The sequence below is a fragment of the Ammospiza nelsoni genome, chromosome 21, assembly GCF_027579445.1.
Source record: "Ammospiza nelsoni isolate bAmmNel1 chromosome 21, bAmmNel1.pri, whole genome shotgun sequence".
In the NCBI taxonomy this organism is placed as follows: domain Eukaryota; kingdom Metazoa; phylum Chordata; class Aves; order Passeriformes; family Passerellidae; genus Ammospiza; species Ammospiza nelsoni.
The window spans coordinates 8,340,117-8,360,046 of record NC_080653.1 but is presented as its reverse complement, the minus strand read 5'-3'; the positions used below and the strand labels follow the sequence as shown (position 1 = coordinate 8,360,046).

Genomic DNA, 19,930 nt, shown 5'->3' with positions numbered 1-19,930 from the left:
GTGCATGGTGGGCCCAGAGTCATTCCTACAGCTGCTGCCTGCAGCTCCTGCCAGCTGGCACAGGACATGCTGAAGGAACAAGATTTCTTCAGCTTTTCAATTGATTTTACACCATATTTGTCATTATATATGCCAGAGAAATGAAACTCTTGGGGTCTCATACCCCCCTTTTAGTGCAACAGAATTTTAAAAAATATAGAGTTGATTTCTGTGTGATTCAAGTACAATTTTTCAGGGATAAAAATATGAAAATTACTATTGGGGGGGAAAAAAAGCATTCACAGCTTCTGGGGGTTACAGGGCTGCAGAGATGTCCCAGCCAGACCAAGCTTTAGGAGTCAGGGAGCTGCAGCATCCACCTCTCACAGCTAAAACCTGCCCTTGTGGAGGCTCTGCAAGGGTGGCAGAGCAAAAACCCAACTGTGGGGCTCATGTCCCCAAGGCAGAGTGACACTGGCCTTGGTGGCTCTGGTTCAGAGCAGCCAGGACCATTGGGGCACTTCCTGCACTTTGGTAGCTGCAAACAGATCTGGAAGCAAACCTGGGCTGCACAGCCCTGTGAACCAAAGTGATTTAAAGGCAGTAAAACCTCTGCTCTAAAACCTTGGTGAAGTCTTTTCTCAAACCTTTCAATAAATGGGATTTCCATGCTGGGCTGGCCAGTCCTGACCTGGTTTTCCCATCCTCACAATCCCTCCCCTCAGTGCCTGGAACACAGATTGAGTTTCACACCAGCAACTGGGCTAAGTAAGACTTTTTCCCATCAGAGAATACAAGCTGCATCAAACAATTGATGGAATAATTAGGGTATTACCAAAGTGCTGTCAAGTATGAACTTGGAGAACAACTCAAAAAACAGACACAAAATTATTACTCCTAAATGAATCCAAATATTAAAAAATAATAATAATAATAATAATTAAAATAAAGATCCTATGACTTGACATGAGCAGCACAATTGGGGAAACACCCCCCCAGCAGGTGAGTCTTCCCCAGTCAGTGTCCAACGTGGAAAGGGAACACCTGGAAAGGGAACACAACGGGATCACAGCCCCAGGGGCTGCAGAGGAGGGCGAGCTGCACTCAGTGTCCCTGCTCAGGTCACTCCTCCACCAGGCACGACGTTAATTACAAAAATAAAAATAAACCCAGAGCTGCACGAGTCCATAGTGGTCATGTGTGAGCTCCTGGCAGGGCAGGGCAGTGCCAGGGCAGTGCCAGGGCAGCAGGGCCGGGCTCACACGGTCACTGAGGCTGCAGGAGAGCTGATGTTGATGGCAGTCAGGTGCTGGTTGTGCTCCGAGGGACACTTGGGGAGCTCCTGGGCCTTGCAGAGGATCTTGGAGAGGATCTTGCGGAAGGTGCAGCGGAATTCCCGGATCCTGTAGGCGTAGATGATGGGGTTGATGACGGAGTTGGCGTGGGACAGGATGATGGCCACGTACATCACCCACTCGGGCTTGGAGCGCGAGAAGCCCTCGTGGAAGTGCGTGATGCAGTTCAGGATGTGCAGGGGCAGCCAGCAGAAGGCAAAAAGGCCCACGATGATGGCCAGAGACTTGGCTGCGTGCACCTCCTTCTGCAGGGTGGTCCTGGAGTTGCCCATCAGCTCGATCTGGTGCAGCTGCTTGCAGGCCACCATGAATATCTTGATGTAGATCCCCAGCATGATGACGAGCGGGAGCAGCACGCAGCCGAAGAAGTTGAAGTAGACCATGTAGCTCATGGTCACCACGTTCTCAAAGAGGCACGAGATGAAGCAGCCCTGGGGCTCCGTCCCTGTCTCGTTGGTGGCGTTGGGACAGCCACTCATGGCTTTATGCCAGCCCATCAGAGGGGTCAGTCCAATCCCAAAGGACAGCAGCCACAGCACTGCGATGAGTCCCCTCGCCCGCTTGCCGGTCACCAGGCTGTTGTACCTGCAGCCCCCCCGGGACAAAACCACAGCAAATGTTACATAAACCAGCACTGGTGACTTCTCTGCAGTTAAAGGCATCGTGTTTTGGTTAATGAGACAAAAACCACACCCACGAGGGGGCCTCACCTCTCTGATCGCCTGAGGGGCAAAACCTCTCCCCTGTGTCTCCACCCACCCGCCGTGGTTTGGGGAGCTGACTCATTTACTATTCCTGAGAGGCACCAGCACTGCCCCAGCCCACAAACCCCCTGCAAGGGGAGGGAAGGGACTTGGAGGCTTAAAAAAACCTTTATCATTAGGTGATCCTAAACCACCAACGGCCAGCAGGGCACGGACAGGGAGGCTCCCTGGTGCTCTCTGGCTCTGAGCAGCCCCTGCTGGGCACGCTGGGGCAGCTGCTGGGCAGTTCCTGGGCTGACCCCGTCCAGCTGGGGCAGTGCTGGTGCCCAGCTCTCCATTGCAGTCCCACGTGGGTTATGAAGAAGCTCTGCTGTGGCCCAGGGACAGGTTGGTGCAGAGCTGAGCCTGGAGCTGCCCCACACCTTCCTCATGCCAGAGTCCCTTCGTGGCCCCTCCAGCCTTCAGATGCTCAGACACACAAGCAGAGCTGGAACCTGAAGCAGCAAAAGTCAAAAGTCTGCTTTGGGAGCAACCAGAGCAGCTGCCAAAATCAAAGCATCCATCAGATCCCTGTCTGGAGATAGGAAGAACCTGCAGGTGCCAGAAGAGAACATGAGAAACCCATTGCTGTCCTCTCCAGAGCCAGGCAGAGCCTGCTGGCTGCCACACGTCCCCTCCTTCCCACACCCTTCTCTCAGTGCTTGTTTACTCTGGCTGGGCTGCCCTGCTCCTCCTTCCCTAAGAACGTTTGTTCTGATTTTCTTCCGGCCGTGAGCAGGGGAGGGTTTTATTCCCACAGAACTGCAGCTGTGCTGTGAATCACTGTGTGAGTGAGCTCCTGCTCCTCTGCAAGGATGGGGGACACTGGGGGTCCAAGAGGGGCTGGGGGAGCCCTCAGCTCCTTCAGGCTGGGCTGGCTGGGAGGATGCAGGAGCAGCAGCCACATTTAGGTGCTGCTGAATTGTGGACACAGACCATGGGTTGGTGTCTGAAGGGTAGATCCAGTCACTGAGGGGCTTCTCCTGCATTTTTCTCTCATTATTAATAAGTTCCAATACTTAGAAGATGAGAGGTTCTTAAATAGGTCATCAGTGAGGCCAAGCCTGTTGCTTTGAGACCCCACATTAAGTTTTCAGAAGCTGGAGCTGGTCTGGGCTTGTGGGACCTGAAATCATTGAGATTTGAGAAGTTGACAGAAATCCAATCTCTTGGCAAAGTCTGAGTCTTGAGCTGCAGCCCTGGCCCAGCTCAGTCAGTGCTGCAGAGGCACCAGGAGCTGCTGCTCCCTCAGCTCTGCAGTGGGAAGGGAACACTGGCACTCTCCAGGTGCTCCATCCCAAACACTGCCATGGTGAGACTGGAAAATGCCAAGGGGCCATTGCTTAGAATCAGAAACTGAAGGAACAGAGGGGTTTTTGTGCTCAGGGACAGGAGGAGCCATCTTGGCCATGCTGAGGTCCCAGGCTGGTGACATTTGGTGCCTCTTGCTGGAAACATTCGGCCCCAAATGAGGCTTCTTCCATCTGCTTTTCTCCTGAACTCTGCTAAGATAAGGCCTGGCTTGAAGGCTCACAGGACCAGTCAAGGAGCCACTTGGTGTTCCAGGGGCTGTCCTGGTGTCCTGTTTATTTTGGAGCTGCTGGCTCCTCCCAGCAGAGCTGCACAGGGACCATGGCACGTGCGTTTTTATATCCCTCAAGGGAAGATGTGAAAACATCCCGGGCTGCAAAAACCAGAGCTGAGCAGTGGGGAGGGCTGGAGGCCCAGGACAGAGGTGGAGATGTTTTTTCACAGGGCACAACTGCCCTGCTCAGATTAGCTCTTCATTTCCCCAGAATTCGCATGGCAAAGCCCTCCCACCATCTCTGCATCCAGCTGGTGGTCACTGCTATGGGCAGCCCAAAGAGCCCAAGGTGAAACTGAGAATAGCCTGATGTCCTGGAGTTGTTAATTAATTACCTTCACGTACTTATTTGGTGGGACCCTGCCTGTATTGCCCTTAAGTCAACACAAGTTAAGCACAAGCTTAAAAAAATAAATTAATGAATGTTACCAGATCCAGGTATGAGGAGTCTCACAAGCTCTTCCCTAAGCTCCATAAAACAGGGTCAGACAGTGAGGAATCCACAGATTTCCACAGCTCAGAATCCTCCAAACCCCTCCTTCATTCTCTTTTAGGCTTAATATTATTAGACAAAAAAAGCCCATTAAAGTAAATTTACTCACCTAAGTCTGCTCAACTAATGTATAACAAATATTGAATCACCTCTATGCTTCCCCCTGGAGGCATCAAATGTTGCCTTAATGTAAACAACAGCTGAATATTCTCAAATGATTTATTGGAATTAAATAACCTGGCAATGTGTTAGTTCCTTCTGAAGTCTCTTTGCTGGTGCAATCAGCATGAAGGCTTTAATTACCCCAGCTCCCACCCCGAGGCCATGGTGGGAGGGGTCAGGCTCCTGTCCTGAGGCAGAAGCTGAGCATTGGCCACCAGTGTCACTGCAGGAGGACAAGGGGCTGCCTGAGGGACAGCCCAGCCCTGCAGTGTCCCATGGGCAGCTGGGGCTGTCCCTGCTGTGTCCTCACCCACACAGCCACAGCTCCACGAGGTGTCCCCTGCTCTGGTGGCCTTCCCACAGCAGCACCCCATGGCCCCTCCAAACCCCAGGGCTTTCCTGGAGGAGCTCACAGCAAACACCAAAGGAGTGAATTCTGGTCAGAACTCTTGCTCTGTGTGTTGGAGGATGGTTGGGGTTGGGTTTTTGCATTTCTGCTGCCACTTCCTGGGGCTGGGGAGCAGCCAAGGTGCCCAGGCTGGTGCTGAGCACAGCTGGCACAGAGCAGGACACGCTGCCAGCCCGGCCTGGCAGGAACTGAGTCATGTCCTGCACGTCCCTGGCAGCTGCCACCAGCCCCTGCTGGACCCTGGGGAGCCCAGCCCAGCCCTGCTGCCCCTGAGCTCGGTCAGACAAGGAAAGCACAGCAGGAGAAATTCAGCATTTGGGGTGATGGACTTGGGGCAGCCGGAGGAAACACTGGAACGGGGTTATGGCCACATGATTTATGTCAGAGAGCAGGAGCAGGAGAGCCCTGCCTGTCCCACATCACAGCCTGGGGGTGCCACACAGCCCTGGCCTGTCCCTGCTGTCCCTGGGCCACAGCAGAGGCTGCTCAGGGACTTTGGGCTCTCCCACTGCCTCCAGAGCAGGATCAGCCTCCAATGAACAATTCCAGAGCTTCAACTCCAAACCCAGCCAAGGTTTGTGCTCCCCAGCCCCCTCCCCACCCTGCCCCTGCCCAGGCTGTTGGATGCAGGAGAGGAGCAGATGGAATTTGCAGGGCTGGGACCAGGCAGGTGCTCTGGCATATATTTCTATTTTAAGTGTGAAGGGAAATGCACGGACACCTCCATTCACAACGGGTGAGAGCAGCTCGGCTGCCAAGCATTGTGTCCTTGTCACCTCCTCGCAGCTGTACTTTGCATCTTGCTCTTTTTAAAATTTATTTAATTTTTTTTAGCTATAACAAAATAAGCACCATTTCTGCCTCTGTGCTCCATGCACAGCCACGAAATGGAGATCACACAGCAGCTGAAATGTCCTGGCAGGACACTTTAAATGAATCATAAATTGCACCTTAGAGAGGAGGGGGGAGAAGAAAAAGAAATAAAAAGAAAAAGAAAGAAAAAGAAAGGAAAAAAAAGGAAAAAAAATGAAAAGAAAAAGCTGTGCTGTTGAGGCAGGAAGGAGTTGGCGGCCAGAGCTGTGCTCAGTGGTGACGCTGTCAGCTGGGGAAGTGGGACATCTGTGAGTGTCCCTGTCCTGGGCAGACAAATCACTTCCTCCTGCATCTGTCCCCATTGTGAGGGACAGCAGCAGCACTGCCGGCCTTCCGCTGGGCAGGACTGCCACGCTGCCACTGCCACAGTGTCACAATCACAGTGTCACAGTCACAGTGTCACTGTCACAGTCACACTGTCACAATATCACAGTCACACTGTCACAGTGTCACTGTCACACTGTTACAGTCTCAGTGTCATAGTGTCACATTGTCACAGTGTTACAGTGTCACACTGCCACACTGTCCCAGTGTCTGTCACCTGCCAACCCGGCTCAGGTGAGCTCAGGGGTCAGGAGCAGGAGGAGCAGAGGAGGGGGCACCCCCAGAGGAACGGGCACCCCCAGCCCTCCCGAGGGGAAGGCAGTGTCCCCTCCCTTGTCCCCGTGTCCCCAGCCACGAGCCGGGGCTGTCAAACACCTGCAGGTTTAAAACCTGCCCGGGATATTCTCATCCATGCCCTCATCCCTGCTGTGAGCCCTTCCTGCCTGGGTGATGACAGAACCGGCAGAGGGACAGAGGGACAGCCCCCGGCTGGGGACAGGGGACAGCCACGGGGCTGTGCAGCGATGTGGGAGGCAGGAACACGAAAGATGTAAAACCTGCAAATGGCACACGGCTGGGAATCTGGGGGTTCGCACGGGCTCTGCAGCCGGGGACTGCGGGGGCTCGCAGGGCCGGGCAGGCGCCTCTCGCCTCTCGGGGTTTGCAGGTGAGAGCTGCCCGCGATCGCTGCTCGGCAGGGTGAGAAAACGCGGCTGAAAGCCGAGCTCAGACACCGGGGGTGTCAGCGGGCTGGGCCAAGCGGGGCTGGGGCAAACGGAGGCCAAAGAGCCCCGGAGCACAGGAAGGAAATGAGCTCAGCCCCTCGCCCTGCTGCTGCTCCCACGCTCCGGCAGCCCCCGGCAGCCGAACAGCAGCAGCAGCAGCTGCCCCGAAACGGTGCTGTGCCTGCAGGGGAATGGGGGACTGGCGTGATACTGGTGTGGAACCAGTGTGTGATACTGGTGTGATACTGGGGTGGAACAAGTGTGTACTGGTGTGATACTTGTGTGGTAGTGGTGAGTAATCGGTGTGATCCTGGTGTGAAATCAGCATGATCCCGGTGCTTTCTGTTCCCGGGTCAGCCCTAGAGCACAGCCCCGCAGTTCTCCCCTGTTTAAGGCCTGAGCTCCTCCTCAGCACCCCGGGCTCTGCAGCCCAGCCTTATCAGCTCTATCAGCCTGCTGGGGCCTGGGGCTGGGGGTTTCTGTCCTCCCGAGGCTCCCCGAGGGCCAGGCCTGGCTGTGCAGAGTTTAAGGTGCCTGGCAGAGGGGAGATAGGGGCTGGGTCAGGGGCAGCTGCCCCTCCCAGCGCCGGCTCAAGCGATAGCAGATAAGGGGGGATGGCAGATCCCTGCTGGATCCTCCTTCTGCAATGAAAGGGGTGGAACCCCCTTCCCAAAGTTTCCAAAGTGCTGCCTTTGCCCCCAGCAAGGGGCTGCTCAACTGCGCTCAGAGTTGAGGGGCTGGGACGTGGGGCAGGGTCAGCCCCGAGCCCTCCCAGCCTCATCCCAGCAGCTCCAGGAGCCCATCCTGTCCTTCCTCCATGCCTGGACAGAGCCCCCAGCCCATTCTCATCCTCTCCTCCCTGCCTGGGCACTGCCAGGCTGGACAGAGCCCCCAGCCTGTGCCAGCACAAGGGGCACAACCCCATGCAAGGTTTGAGCAAAAGGGGGACATGGCCAAGAGCTGCTCCTGCGGGGACTGTGCTCTGTCCCCTGTCCCAGTGACACCAGAGCCCAGAGGGCACTGCAGGGTGGCAGAGCAGGGACACCCACAGGGACAGACCCCCACTGAGGCACTCCCAGGTTATTTGTGGCTCCTGCCCAGGCCTGATGTCATCCATTGGATTAGGAGTTAATACTCTCCTTGGATTGCACAAATTCCCTAAACTCAGTTCCTTCTGCAAGCCTGAGAGCCTGAGGACTGACACATCTGTAGGCACAGCTGGAGTCACCAATTCCTGGCATCTTGTGGATCAAATACAGTAAGAGGAGTCCCCAAACCCTGTGTGGTCACTGCCTGGGGCAGCCCAGGGCCAGGGCAGACTCTCATTGCTCTGGCAAACAGCAAATTTCATAAAAATCCCAAGCAGCATCTTGATAATTAACAAAGCAAAAACTTGCAACTTGAAGATAAAACAGTTTCTGCCAAAACATTTTGGTTTCATGTACTTTTTGCAGGGAGAGGTCAAAAGATCTTCTGTAGCAAAATTCTGCTGGATTTCAAAAGTTCCTTTTAAAAAAAAAAATATCTTAAAATTAACCTGTATTTTTTTACAGATTGAGCTGGCCAAAACAGAATAAAAACTTTCTAAATTCAAAAATCTGGGTTCTGACTCAACCCACTGGAGATCTGAGTGCCCTCAGCCAAGAGCCTGGAGCCAGCCCTGACTTCCCTGATGCTCCCTGGCATCCCTGCTGTCCCCCAGCTGCTGCAGAGGGGGCAGAGGTCCCAAAGAGGCCCCAATTCCTTTTCCTGTCAGGACTTTTGTTTTTTTGGGAAGTGGCCTCGGAGGTGCGGAAAAGATATAAAAACCTGGGATGTGCATTTTAAGGAAACCAGGCTGCTCACAGCTAAAAATAGCTGTGATTTCCCCTCTCTACTTTATTGCCATGAGGGCACGTGTGGTTATTCCTGATTTTGTTGTTGTGTTTTGGCTGCACCCAAAGGCTGGAGCAGCCTCACACATCCTTGGGCCCAGCTTGGCTGCCACAAACTTCCCCAAGATTGCTCAAGGGAACACCCCAGCCCTCCTGCCCCTGCTGGGTGTGTAACTCAGAGATAACCAAGGCCAGGCACAGCAGCTCTGGCAGCAGAATTGGGGTGCTCAGGAGTGGGCACAGCACAGGAGCCACAGGGGAGCAGCAGAACTGCCCAGGGGTTCAGATGGAGAGCAGTGCAAGGACAGAGGGAAATGAGGCAAGGGCACAGGGCACGGGGAGGAAGAGCAGCTCTGTGTGCTGGTGGCACTCACAGGGTGCCAGGTGAACACCAGGAGGATTTTCTCTGCTCCCCAGTGGCTCCTGACATCAAACCCCAGCAGTTTGCTTTGCTGAGCAAAGCTGGGATTTGACAGGGATCTGGGAACCTGCAGGGGAACATCTCAGAGGGAGCCCTTCCTCTGCAGCACAGAGCCTCAGCATCAGCCAGGCCACCTCTGGAAAGGATGAGGAAAAAGCAAAGCCCAAATTTAATGTGTCCCACAAGGCCAGCAGGAAGGAGCTGCACTCCTGCCTTCCTATGTCAGAGCCAAGGGAGCAGCAGCTCCTGTAGGACACTGGCAGGAGCAGAGGCAGCTCAGGGCAGCCATTAACAGATCCTGATCCCATTAACTGATTGGGAATCCACGGGAGCATCCTCTGGCTGCAGGGGGGCAGCAAGGGCTCAAAGATGTGCAGACAGGGAGAGGATGTGGCTGGGATTCCAGATCAGCAAACCTTCCCTGGAACATCAGCCCTGCACATCTGCAAGGGGTGAAGCTGAAGATGGGAGAGAACCAAACCCAGGACAAGCAGCAGATCAGCTCAGATCCCAGGGAACTGGGGATGATTTTCCCAGGGCAGGTCCCAGCTGGTGTTTGCCAGGCAGCAGCAGCACAGTCACTGTCCTGCAGGAGGTACCCGTGCACAGGGGCACACACTGGGCTGCTACTCAGTGCTTCACTCTCCTTTGGCTCTCTAAACACAGATTCTCTTCTCCCTCCCTAATTCCTGACACGTTTGTTCCAGGCATCCGTCCCTACCTACAATTCTTCTCCATGCCAAAGGATTTGGGTTAATGCAAATAAAAGGAAACTGTTTTATTCCACCTACAAATCTTCTTTGGCTCCCAGCTACGGGACTGTGGGGTGAAATCCAGCCCTGGAGGAATCCAGAGAGCAAAAAAAGCCTCTGTGCCAAGTGCTGTGTGCAGGATGGATTTGCTGCTGCTGAGAGATGCTGGATTCCCTGGCTGGGATGGAGCTGGGCACAGGATGGGCACTCAGGGGTGGCAGCAGCCAGGAGGGGGCAGGAAAAGGGGACAAGGACAAGGAGCTGCATCCTGGGATGGCCAAGGGAAGGGCTGGGAGATGCAGCTGCACAGAATGTGCAATGTGGGTGGGGGCTTCTCCACAAACAGAAAATTCATCAAAAGCAAACAAGCGAAATATGAGTTTCGAGGGACACAAAGAATTCATGGCTTTGGGTCAAATTCAGCAAATATTTTTAGCCAGAAGAGGGAGGGCTCTAAACCACCATTTTTAAAATCAGACTTTTTTTTGTTCTGTAGTTCTCCAGATAAGAAGTTGTCAGTTCCTTCCGCAGTGAGGAGGTCCTGACCTCAAAGAGCAGCACAGCCACATCGGAAGGGTTGGGAAACTCAACCCAAAATCTGCCAGGTTGGTCAGGATCACTTTGCTTCACTGAAACCTCCCAACATCCCAGTTTCACTGAAACAATTTTCAGTGAAAAAAAATGTTCCAGTTTCACTGGAAATTTTCCTCTTCCCCATGGGATTTCTTGGTTCAGCCACAGAGCTGAAAAATCCATTATTAGCCTGGCTGTAATGCAAAGTTCTGCTGTGCACCCCAGCCCACAGGCCTGCCCAGCCTCTCAAGCAGCTCTGAAAGGGTATTAAATAATGTGGCACAGCCAGTCCTTAATGTCCCTGCTGAGCTTTCCACAGGGAGCTGATGGAGCACTGGATGTGACAAGGACACTCATCTGCTCTGCAGCGACCACATTATTTATGGTAATCGCTGGGCAGGGCTGGGCACAAATCATTTTCTTAAACATTTAATACTTCATGGCCTGGTATCAGCCTCAGCACTGGCCTCCAGAACTGGTGTTTAAATGAGAAAAGCTTTTCCTACAGTCTCCATTCCTAGAAATTGATGATCACCTTCCTGCTGTGTTCCCACAGCACAGCCCAGAAATGGCACATGCTCCTGCCCAGAGAGGGTGGTGGGAGAGGTTCCTGCCCCCTCCCTGCCAGCAGCATTGTGGAATAATGATGCTGAAGAGCAAACTCCAACCAAGCCTTGCTGGGAAAGCCCTGCTGCAGTCCAGAAGGGTTTTGCCTGTGTAGATTTATAACCTCCTCTGCCCCCTTTTGATCTTGGTGCACAACTAAAAAAAGCCTTTCAGTATCAGTCCCTAAATCTCCTGTCCATTGTCCTGCTCCTCACAGGGAGAGCCCCCTCCTGTGGAAGGAGATTTTTGCTTGCTGGTCCCTCCTGAGAGCACTGAAAGAGGCCTCAATGCCAAGATGGAGTTAAATCCAAATTTCACACTTTAGCCAGCCTAGGATGGGACTCCTTGGTCTCCACTTGTGTCCAGCCTGAAAGGACTCATAGGAATTAAGATGTTTGTGCAAATGGAATAAAAGGTTTGGCGGGAGATGGGGTGAGGAAAGCAAAGCTGGGAAAGAATCCCAAAGCAAGGCAAAACTGCCCTGGGGTGAACTGCCCTGATGGAGAGTGGAGCAAACCTGCTCGAGAGCAGGACTAGGGGAAAAGGAGTGCAGGAAACATTGGCAGATTCGGCAGCTGGCAAAGGCGCCCTCTGCGAGCACAGGAACGATCCCTCAGGGCATTTCTGATCCTCTGCCTGCCCCCGGCTCCAGCAGAGCACAGACCCCTCACCACAGCTCCCTCAGCTGCAGAAAGTGCTTGTGGAACAAAAACAGAGTTATTGCCTGACAGCTTGTGGCTAGGGGTGTGATTAAACGGAAACTCAAAAATCTGACCTGCTTCTGTAGCTGCCGCTGCCCCAGCAGCCCGGGGAAACCCCGAGCGAGCGATGGAAAAGACACGGCAGCGTTTTCCGGGGCCGGGGTGGCTCTGGGAGGGTCAGAAACAGGGTCAGGGGTGCTGGAAACAGCCTGTCCCTGTCCCTGTCCCTGTCCCTGTGTGCTGCAGGTCCGCTCCCGCTGGCGCGACATCCCCCGGGATTTCCGTGCGCCGCGCTCGCATGACACACAGACAGACACACGGACACACAGACACACGGACACACAGACAGACAGACACACGGACACACAGACAGACAGACAGACACACGGACACACGGACACACAGACAGACACACAGACGGACACACGGACACACAGACAGACGGACACACGGACACACAGCCGCGCTTCTCCTCCTCGGCCCGATGACTAATTCATATTTGCTCAACCTCTGCGAGGCGTCAGATGCAAGGTGCCAGAACAGGGTGAAAGGGTTTTCTCTCGTTTGAAGCCGTTTCAGGGTGACTTCATTGCCGTGCACGGGGACGAGCGGAGTCCAGGGAAGCTGCGGCTTTGCGGGGTTCAGCTGAGGTCCCTGTTCCACATCTGCCCTCCTTCCCCACAGCCCCTGGAGCTGTCCTGCACTCCATCAATGTCCAATTCCCAGGGAAGGACAACCGAGACACGGAGGAGACTGAGATGAACAAACTCAGGTGGTTCACAATGCAAACCCGGAGTTTGGTGCACTTCAGCTTAAGGAAGCTGCTGCACCAGCCCACTGGAGAGGCGCCTGTAACTTCTACTCCATACATTTCCCCCCATTTTAATTCAATTCCCATGAATTAGAAGGAAAACAATTCATGTCTTGGATGAGACTGAACTATAAAACTCTTAAAATCTGCCGTGTGAACCTTTCTGCTCCCCTTTTCTCTTTTCACAGTAGGAAATAGGAAAAAGAGTGACTGCTCCTCTATTTAATCTATTTAATCACCTGGGAGATGCCGGGACACCGCAATAAAGGGGCTGTATAAATAAATACCTGCACAGATGAGCCACAACCATCCCAAACACAGCCATACACCGCTGCGGGCCCGCCCGGAAACCTCTGACCCTCCCAAGGCAAACATCCTCAAGAAACTGAACCTCCAGGTGTGTTCCGAAGCAAAAGTGGGACACTGATCCCATTCCTGCAGCGAGCCAGTGACAAACCTCTGCTATTCCCACCCCCTGTCAGCAGTGAAACTTTCGGGGCAGCACCAGGGATTGGAAGCGCCAAGAGAAGGAGGATCGGCCCCGGGCTGTCAGGGAATGCCGCTGCCCGCTCCCACTGCAGCTCTTACCTCAGGGGGATCTTGATAGCCAGGTACCTGTCGATGGCCACCGCCAGCAAGCTGAAAATGGAGCTCTGGGTCAGCACCAGCACGAAGCAGGCGAAGAAGAGGCAGCTGTGAAAATCCACCTGGAAGCCGATGCTGATGGTGATGGCGAAGGGGATGGCCAACAACCCCACGGCGATATCGGCCACGGCCAGCGACACCAGGAAATAGTTGGTGGCGTTCTTCAAGGTGCTGTTGATGGCCACGGCCCAGCAGACCAGCACGTTGCCAGCGATGGAGAGCACGGCGATGATGAGCTCCAGCACGATGTAGGTGGTTTTCACAGTGTCCATGGCGAGCGCCCCGCGCCGGGAGCAGGCGCTGCTCATGGGAAGAAGGGACTTTCCTCCGGGCGCCCTCCCGCAGGCACCAGCACGCCCCGGGGCAGCCGAACGCCCATGTCCGGGCTCCCCGCGGCCCTGGGGGGCCGGAGGGGCGCGGCGAGCCCCGGGTGGCGGCTCCCCGCTGCCCGCACCGCCCGGCCCCCGCCCGGCATCCGCGGGTCCGCTCAGCGCCCGCCCGCAGCCACCGCCACCCGCGGGGCCATCGGGGCTGCTCCGCCCGGGATGCTCCGCCGCTGCCGCCGCTGCCCGCGGAAAAGGCGCTGCCGGGGCGGCGGGGCTATTTCTGCTCGGGGCGAGCGGGGCGGGGAGTGCGCGGCGCGGAGCCATTGGCCGGGACCCGGCGGCACCGGCACCGCGCCCCCGCAGCGCCCGGCCCCGGTCCCGCACCCCCGACACCGGCACGGCTCCCCCGGCCCCGAACCCCCCAACCCCGCTCCTGCACCCCCGACACCGGCACGGCTCCCCCGGCCCCGCTCCTGAACTCCCCAGTGCTGCTCCCGCTCCCCCGGCCCCGGTGTGAGGCTCCCCCGAGGTTTTGGGCACCGCTTTGCACAATTCGGAGTAAAAAGTTGCCCTCAAAAAGTTGCCCTCGCTGTCCCCAAAGTCGAGGACTCCGGGTGCTGCTGCTGCTGCTCAGGGAGAGCGGAGTTGCAGCACCGAAAATAAAATTTGCCACCAGCAGAGCGCTGACCCAAAGTAGGAGATTTCACAAAATCCTGGCAGCGCTCGGTCTCTGTATGGTTGTGGCACAGCGGGGCATTTCCTGATGTAAGAAATGGCAAAATAGCACGGATTAGCAAATGCTGTTACTCACAGGGCTGAAGTGGTTGAGTTTCAGTCTAAGGAGCTTAAAAAAAGTTCAACCTGAAGGGGTTGTGTGCTCTGGTGGATCTTAAACCAGCAGGGGAGGTGAAAGTAATTTAATAACTGGTTACCTTTTCATTGCAGGTTTCATGCTTTATATTGTGTTCACCATCAAAACACAGAACAGGGATTGAACTTCACACCACTGCTGAGGCATCCAGCAGCACTGAATAGCTCAGGGTAGAAAGTGGAAAAAATTCAAACAATTAAAGAAAATAAACCTTCCTGTAGCAAACAGAAAGTAAAAGATATTGACATTGATTTCCTTTTTTTTAAAACAAAGTTGTAAACTAAATCCTGTGGAAGGGAATGCTTTCTGAGGATCCAGAGTTAAATCAGAGTAAAAAACATGGGAAAAATAGGATTGAAATTATTTCTTTGGGTGTAGTGCAAATGAAAACCCTCCTGTTGACCAGCAATTCTTTGGGTCAGACAGATACAAAGGGGGACTCTTAATTTATATTGAACAAAGTCATTTTTATCAAGTTGGGCATCTCAGGATGCTGAAAGAAAGCTGAGCCAGGAGTACATTTAATTTGATGGGATCTGCACACAGGAGCATCGCTGCCCCTTGCACTCCCACCTGGACCTTTGCACTTTGCATTCAGGCACTCTGCTGTCACAGGGAAGAACCAAACCACGATGGCATTAACAGGGAAGCCCCTAAATCCCGGGATTCAAACCTCACTTTTTGCCTGAAGTGCCCTGAAAGGAGCAGCAGAGTTTGAGGTGAGCTCAAGGTTCACAGCCCCAGCTCTGGCTGCTCCATCAGAGCTGGCTGGATCCTGAACTTGCCCACACTGGTTTGGTTTATTTATTGTTTTGGGATGAGTGCAGCTTCCCTCGTTCAGAGCCTGTTATAACCATGTGAACTATCACAGAGAAGCACTTTTCCCCCCAGAGGGATGGATTTACATCAGGGTTTTTACACACATTGTTTTCCTAGTGCAGGAACATGTGCCAACAGCCACCTTCTGCTGCTTTACAGCACCTCAGCAAAACCAGAATTAACTTTCTGCACTGGACACATTTTATTAGAGAAAGATCTGCTTTTGTGATCATGGAAGCACTTATTACAGACTGAGCCCAGGGAAATTGTGGTTTGTCAAGTCAGACATGAACAGAAAAACCATTATTTCAGGTTCTGATGAATAGGTTGTTTGGGCAAGGTCTCTGTGAGACAGGTAGTGAGGCAGTGAAAATTGTGGATTTTGCATTACAGGGAGATTCATGGCTCTCCAAAGCAGCAGAAGCTGTGCCAAGGTCCAGTGGTTTATTCTGGCAGGAACTGGTGCAACTGAGCTGACTCCCAATACAACTCCTGCAAGGGGAGCCAAGGACAAGTGTGCTCAGCTCTGTTCTACCAAACCTGGGTAAATCCTGCTGGCAGGAAAACCAGGATGAGTCCATTCCCAGATCCTGCCCTCCAGCTGTGCTCTTTGAGCCCCCTTTAAATACCTGGCACCACAAACCCTCCATGAAACACCAACTGAACTCTGCTGCCCTTGGAGAACGAGCTGAGCACTGAGAATCCCTGCAGCTCCCGGGGCTCCACAGGTGAGAGGCTGCAAACTGATCTTCTGGAATCTGTAAAGGAGCAAGGAAACCACAGAACCATCGAGGCAAACACAGCTCGGAGCCGGCAGCTGATGGGTGATGAACCCATTCAAGAATCGGAGTGCAGCAGCACCACGGCAGCCCCGGAGCCCCGCTGGATGCTCAGATGTCAGACGCAGATGAATCACCACTACTATTATTTTCCTGGATTCCACTTCCCTCCAGGGATTCGCCTCCCAAGCCTCACGTAGGGAACAGCAGCAGCCCCGATCTGCTGCTTTCAAGTGCAAGAGCTGCCCGGGCTCCTTTGTTCGAGAGAAGGCGATTGAGAGGGATCGCACGTTGTGCTGGAGCCGCGCTGGGAGAAGCGAGCGGCGCCCTGGGGCCGCTGTCCCGGCCTCGGCAGGAGCCCTCCAGCCTCGTACGTGCTGTTCCCTCTGTCGCTGCCGCTTCGCAGGCCGAGCTCTTCCTGCAGCCCCTGTGATCTCTCCTGAGCAGGCTCCGAGGGCTTCCCGAGCGAGCGGTGCCTTCGCACCTCCAGCGCTGTTGGCCCAAGCACAAAGAGCTGGGGAGGAGCCCCAGTAACACATCCCTGCACACACACCCGGCCCGGGGACAAGGCTCTGAGCACAAAAATCTCCCGAGCCAGGGACAGCTGAGATGTTCTTGCTGGTCCCGCAGCCAGATCTGCCAGCTCAGACACTCCTCAGCAGCCTCGACAACAGATTTTCCTCTCTAAGCCCACAGAGTTAAAGAACAAACATTGAAGTGGGAGAATCTCTGCTGCAAAGGGACACAGATATTGTCTGGCTATCAAAAATAAAGATAGATGCCATATAAGAAGTCCATCTGTTTTGCTGATTTAGGCACATCATCACAGTGGCTTTGGCAGCCCTGCACCGACCTGTGAGTGCTACAGCCGTGGGCAGAGCTGCCTCTGGGGTGTGCAGGGCATCAAACCCAGCACTGGTGGCTGTGCAAGCAGAGGAACTGCCACCCATCCCTTCCCGTGGAGGGCAGCTCCACCCCAAAACTGCTGCGACACGGGGGAATGGAGAGACAGAGACACTGCCACCAGCCTGGCACTGCCACCCAAACCCAAACCCATCCCCACTCAAGCCTCCACTGGTTCTTCTGAGCTGTTTTCCTGGACAAGACAGAGCCTGTCCGGAGCCTGACTCCAAGAAAGGATTCCCAAGGCACAACGCAACCCCTAAACCACAGAGCAGGTACAAAAACCGCCTTTGAAATGGTGCTGCCAGCGTCAGGCTGAACTGCCCCGTCTGCCCGAGCCAGCTGAAAGGAATGGATGGGGTTGGATAACTTGCAGGCACCCCTGCATGTTTATTGCCCACATTGTGTTGAGCATTAGCACATCAAAGGCTCCTGATGAGCCCTGAATTAAATGATGAGGAGAGAAATGGCCCAAGGTGAGGTTGGTAACTGTAGGGCTGCAGGCATTTTGCTGGAAGAGATGGAAAGCAAAGAGTGAAATTCCAGGGAAAGCTATTTCCATACTGGAGATTTCAATCGTTCGGCAAAACCCTTGGAAAACCAAACAGAAAAACTTGGTTAAGATCGTAAACTGTGGATGAACAAACTTGGATTTTCCTAGTCCCCAGGGTCATTGCCAGATAATAAATGTGTATTATCCTGGAATCTCAAACCGATGCTTTAAATTATCTGCAAGAACTCATCTCACAACAATGCAGGTGTGTGAATTCTTTAGAAATTGTTTCATTAGAAAACAAAGAAGTCACCACAGGACTGAAAAAAAAAAAAAAAAAACAAAACAGAAACCATAAACGGCTCCACCAAAGCAGTTGAATTAAAAAGGAAGGATTTTGGCTGAGTGGAATCCAAGGTATGAGAACATAATTTTGAAGAAACTTTTAATTTTTTTTCTCTGTGTTTGGTTTGTGTACTAACCAGCCTCTGGGGTGGAAAGCCAAGTGCCTGTTCCAGCAGGATTTGTGAAGTAAAGCTGCTGCTCAATGCCCACGGTGCTGAGCCCTGCACGGGGCTCCCGGTGGGTACCGGGCCCAGTGTCCCCTTTGTGCTGGTGGAGCTGGTCCAGCCAATCTCCCCAAGAAATCCATGGGAACTGTTGTGTTCCCAGGCCAACATCAGCTCCGGAGAAGCTGGACAGGCACTGATGCCCTTTGCAATTCAAACAACCTGTGATTGCCTCATTCAGAGCTGAGCTGCTTCCTGGGCAGAACCTTCACGAGTTCCTACGCCCAGAGCTTGCTGAGTGTCCTCTTCACTCCCAATCAACACTGCACAGCAAAAGGAGAAGTGGTTCTGCTCCCTGACATCGGGGAAATGAGTCCTCAGCCCCAGCCTTTAAAGCAATTCAGGTTTATGTACAGATGTGACATTTGGAGCTCCAAATAAATGCAGTGAAAGGTCTTGAACGGGTGCAACACAACTGCTCTGAATAAGGAATTATGCTCAAATACTAGAGAAAAGCAAGATTTGGTTCAAATCCCTCAGCTGGCTTTCTCTGCAAGATGAGCTCATGATTTATAAGAATCTGTTATTATTATTATTGAGATTATCTGTGGCTGTCAGAGGACTTAGAAACCTCTAGTGTTCATGTCCCAGCCAGAGCTCTGAAAATCACTTCTGATCCCCAAAAATCAGGCTCCTTTTCACAGGCAAGGCCAGGCAGGTCACCCAGGGGTTAAAGAGCAGCTTAGCTGTGGCGGGAAGCTGCAGAATGCACACAAAAATACAAATGAGCAAATGCAGGGGCAGGACCAACCCTCCTGTGCACAGGCAGCTGAATCTGCACTCAAAGCCTGTCTGAACCCCAAGGTCGGTATTGCACAGCCCCTGCTGGATTGCTCCATCAGAGATGAGGGTTTTGTTCCATCCACGCTCCAGCCACTGGCAAAAGGAAACCTGGTGCTGTTGAAGCCCAAGAATTTGGTTAATGTGGATTCCATCCTTGCAGGACTCCATCAGAAACCCTCTGAAAGCAATGCCCAATCACAGCTGAAAGGGAGAACTGCTCTGCACTATCCCATGGCACATTATTTATTATTAACATTATTAACCCCTCTGCAAGCCTCAGACAGAACTCTCCCTTCCCTGAAGGGCTCTCCAGGGCTGAGCTGTGCAGAGATTATTATTTATGAATAAATTATTTTTATTCAGACACATTCAGGTTGCCTGGGCTGAACACTTTCATTCATGGCTTTCACTGGACCTGTCCTGGTTGTAGCTCAAATTTGGGTAAGGAAAGTAACAAATGTTCTCTAACTGAAAAAAACCCAAGAGTCATGGTTGCAGCCTCACTTCCCAGGAATTTCATCCTGTTGGGAGAATGCTGGGAATGTCCTGAGGAATCGCTCACCTGGGGAGCTCCTTTGTCTCCATGATTAGAGCCTGGGAGTGGCTTCCTGTGAGACAAAGGATGAGCTGAGCGAGGAGGCAAAAGTTACAGCCATCAAGGTGGAACAAAGGTTTGAACTGCTATAAATTCTTTTTTTTTAAGCCGAGAGAAGTTTTAACGGGGGGGTTTGCACAGAAAGTGTGCAGCTGGGTGGAGCAGGTTAAGAAAGGCATTTGCTCCCACGTTAATTCTCTTAATCTTGTTACTTTTTCTTTAACCAGCTTAAACTCTTGCTGAGGGGCTGAGGATGAAGCCTCAGTCACTGCTGTGTATTTAAGAGGGGAAAGCAGCTCACTTTCTGGATGTGTGAATAATATTTACCCACGCTGACATTTTACAGCCTCATTTTCTTCCTGTTAAGCTCAATAAAACCAGTGACTCCCCCAGCACCTGACTCTCCTGGGTGACATTTACTCCAGAGCCCTCCAGTATTAAACTGGATAATTCTGTGAGGCTTCAACCACCTGCTTCTGACCTTTGCAGCCCATCTGGAAGACTCTTTATTCTACTCACATTTCTTATGCTTCTCTTCCATCTGCTCTGGCTTCCATCTTTCACCAGTCAGGAAGGGAATTCTTCTTTCCACACCAATCCACGTTCTCCAAGCACCAGGAGTCACTGAAAGCACACTGAGCAGCCCTGGATCTTGTCCTCCCACCCCACCTACAACCACCCACAAATGCCCCCAGGAAATTATTGGCTTTAGATTTCAGTCTCTTGCCGAACCAAACCTGTCCATGGCTCTCCCTCACTGG

At 53.2% G+C, this 19,930-nt stretch overlaps 1 protein-coding gene across 1 annotated transcript; it reads right to left on the bottom strand.

Moving 5' to 3' along the window:
• Window positions 1-753: 753 nt before the first annotated feature.
• On the bottom strand, window positions 754-13,346 carry ADORA2B (adenosine A2b receptor). The gene is made up of 2 exons (XM_059487058.1): window positions 12,975-13,346; window positions 754-1,919 (listed from the first exon to the last, which is right to left on the bottom strand). The coding sequence occupies exons 1-2, from the start codon at window positions 13,337-13,339 to the stop codon at window positions 1,238-1,240; spliced, it is 1,047 nt and encodes a 348-aa protein (XP_059343041.1). The 5' UTR covers window positions 13,340-13,346; the 3' UTR covers window positions 754-1,237.
• Between the last annotated feature and the right edge of the window lie 6,584 nt (window positions 13,347-19,930).